The 13,525-nt window shown below is 39.6% G+C and overlaps 1 protein-coding gene across 3 annotated transcripts in view; it reads right to left on the bottom strand.

Annotated features, from left to right (window-relative positions):
- The window catches only part of LOC136863858 (COMM domain-containing protein 4), a 198,421-nt gene that overhangs the window by 50,103 nt on the left and 134,793 nt on the right, over window positions 1-13,525 (bottom strand). Inside the window, exon 8 of one of the 3 annotated variants that reach the window (XM_068226078.1) lies at window positions 4,192-4,324. The exons of the other annotated variants lie outside the window; for them this stretch is intronic. Within the exon in view, the coding sequence (XP_068082179.1) occupies window positions 4,296-4,324 (29 nt within the window). The 3' untranslated portion in view covers window positions 4,192-4,295. Of the gene's footprint in view, window positions 1-4,191; window positions 4,325-13,525 lie in introns of those variants that run through there. 3 annotated transcript variants of the gene reach the window in all.

The raw sequence follows: 13,525 nt of genomic DNA, 5'->3' as shown, positions 1-13,525 counted from the left end.
GTTAGTGCTTATCAACTGTTATCTGAGATGATAACGTACCGACTTTGGTGGGATTCTGCCATTGCAGTCAGCAGTGGATTGCATTGAGTTCGCATCCCGTGTGCTGCATGGTGTTTATTGATGGCTTATTTGTCCTTCAGTCAAGGCAATATCTTGATAATAAGATATAGACTAAATTACAGTCGTGTTAAGGTTAAATTTACCACCACTCATTGTAATTTTGATGACCCTTAACTAGACTAGGTCTTTCAAATTATCCTGCCACTCTAGAGGAGGACCTGTTACATGCAAAAAGAGTGTAATTTTATAGTACTTTAAATTTACTTGCTTTGGTTTTATTTAATTTTTTCTTGTGTATAAAATTAGTAGAAGAGTTGTTAATTTAAGGGGTTTTAGTGATTGGGCATGGTGTACAATTAGGTCCCTTTCCTCTTTTATTTTAATTGCTAAGCTCCTGCGGTGTATCTTCCTTGTGTTGGGATGTTGCCCGTGTATTATCCTGACGCCAGGTAAGTGTGTTTTCATTTTGGTTTTCCTTAGGTCTATTGTGTAAAATGCACTCCTTTTTCTTGCTCGTTTTCATTTTGGTAGCAGTGCTTGTTGCCTGTCGCTTGTTTTACCCCTGTGGTTGGTGGCTAGTATGTATTTTCATGCTTGTAGGACTATCTCCTGAGTATTTTTTAAAAATCTGGACAGTAATAAAGAATCTTAGGAAGGGAGGGAAAAAGGAAATGAACAGTGTTTTGAGTAATTTAGGTGAACTCATAATAGATCCCACAGAATCACTGGACAGGTGGAGGGAATATTTTGAACATCTTCTCAATGTAAAAGGAAATCTTCCTGGTGGTGCTGCGAATAGCCAAGCCCATGTGGAGGAGGAAAATGATGTTGGTAAAATTACACTTGAGGAAGTGGAAAGGATGGTAAATAAACTCCATTGTCATAAAGCAGCAGGAATAGATGAAATCACACCTGAAATGGTGAAGCATAGTGGGAAGGCAGGGATGAAATGGCTTCATAGAGTGGCAAGATTAGCATGGTGTTGGTAAGGTATCTTCAGATTAGACAAAAGCAGTAATTGCACCTATCTATAAGCAAGGGAACAGGAAGGATTGCAAGCACTATCGAGGTATCGCATTGATTAGCATACCAGGCAAGTATTCACTGATGTCTTGGAAGGGAGGGTGCGATCAGTAGGTGAGAGGAAGTTGGATGAAAACCAGGGTAGTTTCAGAACACAGAGGAGCTGTCAGGATCAGATTTTCAGTACGCGCCAGGTAATCGAAAAATGCTACGAGAGGAATAGGCAATTGTGTTTATGTTTCGTATATCTAGAGAAAGCATATGACAGGGTACCATGTGAAAAGATGTTTGCCATACTGGGGGACTATCGAATTAAAGGTAGATTATTAAAATCAATCAAAGGCATTTATGCTGACAATTGGGCTTCAGTGAGAATCGATGGTAGAATGAGTTCTTGGTTCAGGGTACTTACATGGGTTAGACAAGGCTGTAATCTTTCCCGTTTGCTGTACGTAGTTTACATGGATCATCTGCTGAAAGGTATAAAATGGCAGGGAGCGATTCAGTTAGATGGAAATGTAGTAAGCAGTCTGGCCTATTCTGACGACTTGGTCTTAATGGCAGATTATGCAGTCTAATATCTTGGAACTTGAAAAATAGGTGCAATGAATATGGTATGAAAATAAGCCTTTCGAAGACTAAATTGATGTCAGTAGGTAAGAAATTCAACAGAATTGAATGTCAGCTTGGTGATACAAAGCTAGAACAGGTCGATAATTTCAAGTATTTAGGTTGTGTGTTCTCCCAGGACGGTAATGTAGTAAGTGAGATTCAATCATGGTGTAGTAAAACTAATGCAGTGAGCTCACAATTGCGATCAAGAGTATTCTGTAAGGAGGAAGTCAGTTCCCGGACGAAACTATCTTTACATCGGTCTGTTTTCAGACCAACTTTGCTTTAAAGGGAGCAAAAGCTCGGTGGACTCAGGATATCTTATTCATAAGTTAGAAGTAACAGACATGAAAGTAGTGAGAATGATTGCTGGTACAAACAGGTGGGAACAATGGAAGGAGGGTACTCAGAATGAGGATATAAAGGCTAATTTAAGAATGAACTCGATGGATCAAGCTGTACGCATAAACCAGCTTCGGTGGTGGGGACATGTGAGGCAAATGGAGGAGGATAGTTTACCTAGGAGAATAATGGACTCTGTTATGGAGGGTAAAAGAAGTAGAGGGAGACCAAGACGACGATGGTTAGACTCAGTTTCTAACGATTTAAAGATAAGAGGTATAGAACTAAATGAGGCCACAGTACTAGTTGCAAACAGAGGATTGTGGCAACGTTTAGTAAATTCACAGAGGCTTGCAGACTGAACGCTGAAAGGCATAACAGTCTATAATGATAATGTATGTATGCATGTATGTATGTTGGATTTTTCTGGGTTAAACTTCTGTCACGATCGTGTACTTCCAACTGAAAGTACTCAATAATAATAATAATAATAATAATAATAATTTCATGTGGTTATTGCTAGCACAGTGCAGCCTTTGTAAGGTAGATCCTGCGACGAGTGTGGTCAGTATCTGCCATGTATAGGAAAATGTATGTAACTGTGGTGGAAGACAGTGTTCAGTGTGGTGAATGAATTACAGCAAGATTGAGGACAGCACAAACATCCAGTCCCCAAGCCAAGAGAATTAACCTTTTAAGATCAATATCTCTGACCCAGCCAGGAATCGAACCTCAGACCCTCTGAACAGAAGGCCATTATGCTGACCATTCAACCAAGGAGCCGGGCACCAACACAGTGAAATAAAAGGAGTACAATGTAACCAAGAAAGTCGATAGACATTTGAAGTGCCAACTGTAGGCAGAAAAAACTGGGAGGTCAGTCAAGAAAATGAGAACTGGGTGGTTGAAGTCATGATTTATGGAGCAGAATAAGATGTGAAAGAGGGAACAGAGGGGGAGTCAGGTATATCCAACCAAATTGATTTACTTTAGTAGTGTTACTGATGGCAGTGTTCATATACAAGTTCGTGCATGCTTTTCTCTCCGCTACCTTGCCCTCATTCAGATTGCATTCTGTTCATGATCCACTACAGGTACCAAAAGAACAAGAATCCGTTTCCAATATGCCTGATGTGAGTAAATTATTCAGCCAGAAAATTACATAAGAGTATTCATACCATGAGGGAGTTTTCTTTTGTGATAGTTGCTTGATGGACATCTTTGTTGTCCTCTTTTGGACGCTGTCTTTATTGGTTGTATCAGCACAAACACTAAGAGGAACTACAGTAAAACTTCGATAAGGCATAGTCTGAGGGACTGCATGAATACCGTGTATTAACGGAGGCAGTGTACTAAGTAGGGAGAAACTAAGCAATACAATTTTTTTTTTTAAGATACTTGTTCGTGGCATCGACTTCTGCAGATCTTTTGCCACTACTTTTACCATATGAGAGGAACCTGTGTGTAAGTGTAATTGCGGAAGTGTAAAGTGTTGAATGTGAGGAAAGGAACGTTAAAGACGACACAAACACCAAGTCCCCACGCCAGAAGCAATACAATTACATAATTTGTAAGTTTCTCAATGCAATGATGTATTCACAATGATGCACACAAAATGCTGTCAACTTGAGTGCACAGATTTTTTCACAATTATTTACAAATTAATACATATAACCTTAAGCACTGCCCTCGCAAACAGAACACTTCACTCCGAAAACATCAACACGTCACCATCTTTAACAAATGCCCATCACGAAGTATCTTACATGGAGACCGCAATCACTTCATGTCAACTACCAACTTTACTAAACCAATTGAAATTCTTCAAACACTCGTTAGCACGACGCATGTCTGATCAGAACAACTCCTGTTAAACCATGACTCTTACTAAACAATAACTCGTCTCTACCATCAAGACCACCTGTTTATATATGTGTCTGGCCAGGCTTCTAGAAAGATACTGTAACAGTAAATGCAGTACTTTGACAAGCATGAAACTAGTAGCAGGGCGTGTGCCGTTTCTAACTGAAATGCTTACAGAGAAAAAGAGGGTTTCTTGAAATGATTATTAAGTTTGTTAAAATTCTAAATTTATTAACAAAGTTCAAAGTTTTATCACCTTCATACAGCAGATATACAGGTAAAGGTTCTTTCCTCATCGAGGCTGGTGATGTACTCGAAATCCGGCTGTTCTCCTCGTACTGCTATCAGTCTCCTCTCCGCACCATGGAAGCACGATTCCTTCCACGATGGAAATTCTAGAAGTTCTCGAATATCCATACAACGTCTAGAAGATCGAGATATCGTAGTAATGTGAGCGTTGAGATTTGGTTGCACAGAGAAGGACTTATGACTGTACACATTAGCACCTCGGACACGGAAAGAGTTTCTTGAATATAAATTAACAGATTTGAATGTTGAACTAAAGAATTACTCGTGATTTAGTGTCGTCACATGTCAATAAAATTGACTTTAAAAAATATGACACTTGGAACAGTTTGAAATTATCACTCACGAAATATTTTTTTAGTTTCTGTGCAATTTGAACTCAATCACTTGAAAAGAAAAGTCTTTCATTCGTAACTGATTTGATTCATTAATGTTAACTTGAAATTAAATTAAATGGATTCTAATCCTTCACAGTCCGTAGTTTGATCATACGAAAATACACTGTCTATTGTAAACACACAGTTCAAATGCACAGTTCACTGCTTGTCATGAATACACAGTCTAATTTCACGGTTAATCACTTATTGTAAATGCACTTCTTAAACACATTCTAATGTCTACCACGAATGCACAGTTCAAATATGTAATTCACAGTCTATCATTTAACAAACAGTTCAATGCCTACTATGAATGCACAGTTCAAACAGATGTTTCACAGTCTATCATTAACACACAGTTCAATGTTTATGATGAAGGCACAGTTCAAATAAATGTTTCACAGTCTATTATTAATACACAGTTCAATGTCTACGATGAAGGCAAAGTCCTAATAAGTAGTTCATATATTGAAATTAATTCACAGTCCAATGTCCACTACAAATGTCTACAAGATATTGAAAAATCACACGATTTCTATAAGTCTGGTGACACAGTCAAACACTGAAATTAATCCATTAATCAATCACTTGTCACAGTGTGAGAAATTCTAAGTTTGTAAGCATAAAATTCTCGAAAATATTTCAATTACTTGGCAAGGCAAATATCATTCACAATCCATCACTGTTCGAATTGTTTTATCAGCCATGAGTTACAAGCACTTGAAAGAAATATAAGTTTGAAACATTCGTTTAACTAATAAATCACTTGGAAATCTATGGCACATTAAAGTTTAAACCACTCTTAATTGAGGCTAGATTCTATCACTCGTGAATCACGGAAAATTTACAAGTCCTCTTTGTTTTTTTTTTTTTTTTTTTTTTTTTTTTGCTAGTTGCTTTACGTCGCACCGACACAGTTGGGTCTTATGGCGACGATGGGACAGGGAAGGGCTAGGAGTGGGAAGGAAGCGGCCGTGGCCTTAATTAAGGTACAGCCCCAGCATTTGCCTGGTGTGAAAATGGGAAACCACGGAAAACCAGTTTACAAGTCCACACACAGTATTACAAAGTTTAAGTCTGAGACTCTGCGAAATGACACTATCACTCGCGTAGCGTTTCGGTCCCCACGAGTCAACCGACGGGTTCGACTGTGGAGTTGAAGATCCGCACTCAGGCCCGCTGCTCGCCCCACAAATTTACACACACTCTCTCTCTCTCTCTCTCTCTCTCTCTCTCTCTCTCTCTCTCTCTCTCTCTCTCTCTCTCATCTGCCTAGGGAATCGGCTCTTCATTTATACTCAAATCGACCTAAAATTTGTCCTTACATTTTGCTTGATACCTTTGTTGTCTCTCGTAAGATTTCTATCAAACTTTGTAGAAATGAATGTAAAATATATGGCTAGACGATGATGTTGATTTAATTCAACCATTACTGTGGGAAAAGTTATTAAACGAAGAACATTTTGAATGTTCCACACTGACATAGGCTCTCTGTCACGGGGAGGCAGGCTGTGACGTCCACCCGCTCCACGTCACTAACATAGGTTGCTCACTGTCTCTGGCTGTCGTCTGCTGTTGAGCCGGCACACAGCGCGAAGTTTAAGTTTTAATTGCAGGGACTTAATCCTGTACTACTGTTCCCGGTACAATGCATTTTCTCGTAAATTCTAGAATGCTTAAGGCCCAGATATAACGCATAGAACATTCTACCGAGATCTCGTCTACCCAGTACCATTCTGGATTTTACAGTGCGTTTCACAATTCTGTAGTGGATTACAAATCATAAATACAGGTAATAATAAATTATTTATTTTATTTATTATGGCTTCTTTCATGTGGTGAAGTTAGGGCACATGGCCCTCTCTTACACTTAACCACAATACAACAAATAATATTAAGGTTGCCTATTACTAATTATACTACTTATACTATTTCCTAAATTAAGCTTAAGTTACACACCCACACAACATGCAGCTTATTAGCTTATTAGCCCGTTGATTCAGTCCTCTTTTCTATCTCCCACAGACACTTGCACACACCCTTACAATGTACACACTTATCAACTACCCTTAAGTTTACATTATATAAAACTAACAGAAACAATTTTTAATTTTACAATTACCAATCACATGCACACTATACACACCAATACACACTTCAATCGGTAACTCTCAACAGGCACTTCAATCGGTAACTCTCAACAGGAAGTCTCGGCAAGATATTTTAAATTTGAGGAAAGAGTCAATGCCCCTGACACTTACTGGCAGGGAATTCCAAAGCCTGGAACCAGTTGCAATAAAATATTTATAGAAGAGTGGTGAAGAGGAATAGCTAAAGTGGAGCCCGAGCGAGTGTTACGGTTATGGAAGGAAGAGAGGAAGTGGAGTTTAGATGAAATATACAGGGGGGAGTTACTATGCCGGAGTTTGTGTATTAAGACAAGTATATGATATTCCCGTCTCTTATCAGGTTTTAACCAGTGCAGTGCTTGATAGTAAGGAGTAATATGCACATCATACCTTGTTTCCTAGTTTGTTCTTTAGTAGCGTCTACCAAGATAACATCACAGTAGTCAAGGATAGGAAGAATTAGGGTCTGTGTTAATCTTTGCCGCATATTTAGTGGTATAATATCTTTATTTAATTTCAGTGGGTGTAGAGTAGCAAACACCTTCTGACTTACGTTTCTGATATGTTCTGCCCAATTTATAGAGTTTCAGTCATAGTCACCCCAAGATTTCTCACTGTTTTACTGTAAGGGATTGTGCTATTATTTATTTGTAGAGGAGGAATGATCGAATCATTGATCTTGTGTAGGAGCTTCTGGGAACCAACAATGATAGCTTGCGATTTTGATGGATTTACGAGAAGTCTGTTTGCGAGAGCATATTCACTGAGTTTTTTCATCTCATCATTTATGCATTTTACTGCGTTTGGTAATTCGTTTAAGCTGCAATGGTAATAAATTTGGAGATCATCAGCATATAGGTGATAATTACACGTTTTTAGAGAAGATGAAATGTCATTGATATACAATGTAAAAAGCAACGGTCCTAAAATACTACCTTGCGGCGTGCCAACTTTCCTTGTATGGGCCGATGACCTTCGATGTTAGGCCCCTTAAAACAACAAGCATCATCATCATCTTTCCTTGTATGCCATTCTGAATTTCTTTCACGAGTTATCACCCGCTGCCTCCGATCTTTCAAATATGACGTAAAAAACTTCAGTACTAAAGGGTCAAACAAGTAAGATTCCATTTTCTTAATTAGTAGCTGTAAGTCTATTGTATCAAATGCACCACTGAAATCCAGTAGCGTTAGTACGGTAACTTGTCGTTGTTCCATAGCTAGTCTGTTGTCGTCTGTCACTTTAAGGAGAGCCGTGGCAGTGCTGTACCCTTTCTTAAAGCCCGATTGTAATGGGTCAAGGAGAGAATAGTTATTTAAATATTCCAATACTTGCTCGTACACCAGTCTTTCCAAAGCCTTAAAAAGCGCTGCAAGAATAGAAACTGGGCGATAGTTAGAGGTCAGTTTAGGATTGTTTATCTTGGGCACTGGGATAACATTAACTTGTTTCCAGAGTGCAGGGAAAGTTCCATTTCTAAGACAGTAATTGAAAATATGTGTGATAATCGGGAGGATAGCACCTATTATATTATGTATGAAATGCATAGGGATGTCATCTACTCCTACTGCTTTAGATTTGATAGAGTATAGTACTTTATTAATTTGGTTGCTAGTGACCTCTTGGAATGAAAATTGAGGGTGGTTAAGTGGAGGGATGGCTGGTTGATTCGTATTTAATTCTGCCTGACTGATTGGTTTAAACGCGATTCGTTCTTCAGAAAAATATGTAATAAGCTCGTCTAGGGTAACAGTTGGTTCTCGTTGCTGTTGTTGGCCTTTTACAATACCAAGAGAGCGTAGTTCTTTCCAGGAATTCCTGGCATTCATTTTACCTGAAAGACAGTTTAAGTACTTAAATTTCTGATTTCTGATTTCTTGCTTAATTCTGTTCCTAAGTACCCAATAGTTTTCAAAATCGAATTTGTTACAGGTACGTTTGTATCGTCGGAACCATGAATCACGGTGAGCCATCATATTCTTAATTTCGTCATTTAACCATGGGCTTTCACTTGTAGTTTGGGAGCGTGTTTGTCGTATAGACTAATAATGAGGGAATTTAGTTTGTCTAATTTTGCGTCAATATCGTCTAGTAGTAGAATATCATCCCAGGGTAGGTTTTAAGTGTCATACTTCAGTTGATCTAAATTAATATCTCTCATATCCCTACAAGTGGTGAACTTAGGTTTGTATTTGGGTATGTGAACAGAATAGGATAAATAAACTAGGTCATGTGTTGAGATCGATGGAACAGGAATTTGGCCGTGATTTAAGACTTTCTGGGGATTGTTTGTTATGATTAGATCGATTAGTGAGTGTGAAGTGTGATTACTGCTATATATATGGTTGGTAGGATTTAATGGGAGAATCACAAGGTTAAAGGAAAACAGTATATCAAGTAGTTAGTCCTTCTGAGCTGATTCTTTCAGTAAGTTTATATTTAAGTCTCCTAATAGTACGATATGTTCGTAAGTTGGTACTAGGTTGAATAAACAAGCTTCCAACTCCATCATGTTCACTATATCTGGAGGTTTATAAACTACAGTGAAACTACACATAAACATATATACATATATATATGTATACATGTATACATATAAATTATATACCAACTCTCCAAAGTAGTCATAAGATACCCAGGTTCAACACTCTGAGACTGCGTGATGAGGATTGTGCTTTTCAGGATACCCTCAAGAAGAACACAAAGAAGGATGGCCTGCCTTACAAAAGGCCTTGCTGGATGCCGCTCAATAAACTATCCCTGCCTCATCAACCAAAGGCAAACACTCATGGTGGAGTTCAAAGTGTGATGAGGTTATAGAAGAAAGGCGTAAAGCCTGGACTAGGTGGAACCAACATAAAATTGAAGCCAATTATGAAGCCTTCCTCATGCAAAGATAAGCTACAGCTAACACCATCCGCAGTGCCAAGAGAAATTACCTCAGGAGCCTAATGCAACAGGCTGAAAATAATTTTCAGGGAAACAACTCAAGAGACCTGCACAAAGGACTTAAAAAGCAAACGACCCAGTACACAGCTTCTACCCTCATCCTCCACGGGCCAGATGGAAAACTTCAACTGAACAATAAAGACTGCACCAAAACTCTTGCAGATTATTTCCAGAAGCTACTAAACGCAGAGGAACCTAAAGAAAAGCTTATTTTCCGTTAGCCTTCACACAGGAACCCTGATTCTCAACCACCTACGAGAGAAGAAATAAAGGACATCATCGGTGGTCTTAAGAACAACAAGGCTTCAGGTGAAGACGGCATAGTTGCCGAGATGTGGAAACATGCAGATGACCAGTCTTTGCAGAGCATCCATCAAATCATAAAGGACATATGGACAACAGAGTCCCTACCCGAAGGATGGACGTCTGCCGTGATTCATCCCCTCCACAACAAGGGAAGTAAGACAGACGTCAACAATTATAGAGGTATTTCCTTGTTACAAATTACCTACAAGATCCTCTCTGTAGCCCTGCTCAATAAGAGTCACCACACAGCTAGACTCACAGTTAGGAGAATACCAAGCTGGTTTCCGTAAGACTAGATCTTGTCCAGAACAGATACACAATCTGAAGACAGTTCTCAATTACAAAAGCCGAGGTGGACATCCCTGGGTGGTGGTCCTAGTAGATTTTCAGAAAGCTTATGACTCTGTGGACAGAGACAACCTTTTCTCCATACTATGGGAACTTGGTCTGAATGAGAAGACCCTACGATTGGTTCAAGCCACTCTGAGGAACACGATGTCCGAGGTCAGGTTCAGAGGTGCACTATCCGAAAGCTTTCCAATCAGAACAGGAGTTAGACAGGGTGAGTGATGGTCTCTCCTGCATTCTCTTCAACTGTGTCCTGGAAAAGATCATTAGGGAATGGAGAACGATGCTACCACCGGGAGCCGGGAAGCTTGGGTACAAAAGAGACAACCTCATTGTCCCGTGCCTAGCCTTTGCCGATGACCTCATTCTACTGGCAAACAATATAGAGGAGGCTACCTACAACTTACAGAGTCTTTATAGTGTAGCGGTTAAGACTGGTCTGAAAATCAGCATCCAGAAGACTGAATTTATGACCAATATCAAGGAGGCCCCTTCTACAATTCCTCTCACGAACGCTACCGTAAGAAAAGTACCTGCAGTTATGTACTTGGGAGAATGAATCTCTGCGAATCAGAGTGAGAACCTAGCCATAGATGCCAGATGTACCAAGTTTGAAAGGGCTTATCACTCGTGTCGTGGTATCTATTCATCTAAGTGCCTCTCCAAGAACCTCAAACTCAGACACTACAACTCGGTCGTCAAACCATCTGTTCTGTATGCTTCCAATTGCCTTGTAATAGCTAGGAAGGGCCCACTCAGAAAGCTGAAAAGAGAGGAAGATCCTTAGGAGGATATTAGGACCAATCAGAGAGGAAGGAGGCACTTACAGAATCCGCCATAATGATGAACTGTATGAACACCAGGAGGACATCGTCACGTCTATAAGGAAAAGGCGCCTGACCTTTTATGGACACTTGGCCCGTCTGAATTCCAAAAGACTCACCAACATGATATTCACAGTGACAGGAAGAGGCAAGGCTTCTGAGAACAAATGGATCACGTCAGTTAAGTCGGATATGGAACAACTAGATATCCCACGGGGACAAACTCATGACCGACAACTGTTCCGTCGAGCCATCCGACAGAGAATTTTCCCAACGTCCCTTACAAGTAAAAAGACTACAGGAACTAAGTGGACAGAGGAGAGAAAGCTAGCTCATTGGCAGCAAATGAAGGAGTATTGGAAGAAGAAGAAAGCAACAACTTTAGTGAAGAGTAGATACGAGCCCCGTGGTCATCAGTAGGCCTAAACGACAAAGAAAAAGACAGGTTCTTACATTAACTAAACTCATATAAATATCGATATGCAGCAAATGTTTCAAGACATAACCTCACAAATAATGCAATTGTAAACTAATAACGATACTAATAAGTGGATGTACATCACAAGTCATAATAATAATAATAATAATAAAATAATCATTCAAGCTTGATACTTGCATTATTTACCCATGGGTGAGAGAATATTGTTTTCAAGTTATATCAACTTATCACACTTGCGTCAGCAAAGAAGACTATATACTGAAATATCATTTTACTGAAATACAGTAGTTAGTTAAAATATAGTACACCATATCGTCCATACAGTATTGGATCCCTCCGTGGTGACTGAATCGTGGCAATCTTAGAAGTGTCCCAGTAAACTTGTAAAGGATATAATGAAAAGGTTTCTTCCCTCACTTCCTCGGTCAAGATTTTTACCTTGGACTGAGCAAGTTGGCCATGCAGTTTGAGTCACATAGTTGCGAGCTTGCATTCGGGAGATGGTAAGTTCGAACCCCACTGCCGGCAGCCCTGAAGATGGTTTTCTGTAGCTTCGCATGTTCATACCAGGCTGTACCTTACTTAAGTCCACAGTTGCTTCTTTCCCGATCAGCCCTTTCCTATCCTATTGCCACCATAACACCTTGTTTACAAGATATTCTAAAATGGCCTCTCCTCGTCTCTACAGTGCTGCTTCTTCTTTTTTTTTTTTTTGCTTGTCGCTTTACGTCACACCGACACAGAGAGGTCTTATGGTGACGATAGGACAGGAAAGGAATAGGAATGGGAAGGAAGCGGCCGTGGCCTTAATTAAGGTACAGCCCCAGCATTTGACTGGTGTGAAAATGGGAAATTACAGAAAACCATCTTCAGGGCTGCCAATAGTGGGGTTCGAACTCACTATCTCCCGGATGCGAGCTCACAGCTGCACGCTCCTAACCGCATGGCCAGCTCACCCGATCTCTACAGTGCTGGTCCATCTGTGAACTCTATACATACTGCAGACTCCCCTTGGTCATATTAAGGTAAGATGATTGCAAGGTCTGAACATCAACATCCTCCACCTAATCTTCAGCTCCACATGAAATTTACAGATTCCTTCACGTCTTTTTTTAATCATTTTTATCTTTTTTATTTTTATAATCTGCTTTACGCTGCACCAACACAGTTAGCGCTTTGCAAGCAATCATCCGCATTTTCCGTATCGATGTTATACACTGTTAAAAGATGAAAAAGAAACACAATAGTAAGGAAACGTTCCTGTTATTGTTATGTTAAAAACACACTTTTAAACATTTTAAAAAATGTTAACTTAATTACAGTGAAACCTTGTTAAGACATTTTGGCAGGGGACAAGGAGAAAGAACATGTTAAGCAAGAAAACGTACTAATGAACATACGAACAAAAACTATCCAACAGGAATATGGAAACACTAGATACGATTTTTTCCGACATGAGGGCATTTTACGTCATAAATATACGGGTACAGTGAAAAATGTAGGCAACATACATACATACATACATACATACATACATACATACATTATCATCATAGACGATTATGCTTTTCAGCCTTCAGTATGCAAGCCTCTGACAATTTACTAAATGTCGCCACAATCCCCTATTTACAACTAGTGCTGTGGCCTCATTTAGTTCTATACCTCTTATCTTTAAGTCGTTAGAAACTGAGTCTAAACATCGTCGTCTTGGCCTTCCTCTACTTCTCTTACCCTTCATACCAGAGTCCATTATTCACCAAGTTAACCTATCCTCCTCCATTCGCCTCACACGACCCCACCACCGAAGCCGGTTTAAGTGTACAGTTTCATCAATCGAGTTCATTCCTAAATTAGCCTTTATCTCCTCGTTCCAAGTACCCCCCTGCCATGGTTCCCACCGGTTTGAACCTGCAATCATTCTCACCACTTTCATGTCTGTTATTTTAA

This window comes from Anabrus simplex, chromosome 2 (assembly GCF_040414725.1).
Source record: "Anabrus simplex isolate iqAnaSimp1 chromosome 2, ASM4041472v1, whole genome shotgun sequence".
In the NCBI taxonomy this organism is placed as follows: domain Eukaryota; kingdom Metazoa; phylum Arthropoda; class Insecta; order Orthoptera; family Tettigoniidae; genus Anabrus; species Anabrus simplex.
This window is presented reverse-complemented; position numbering and strand designations above follow the sequence as displayed.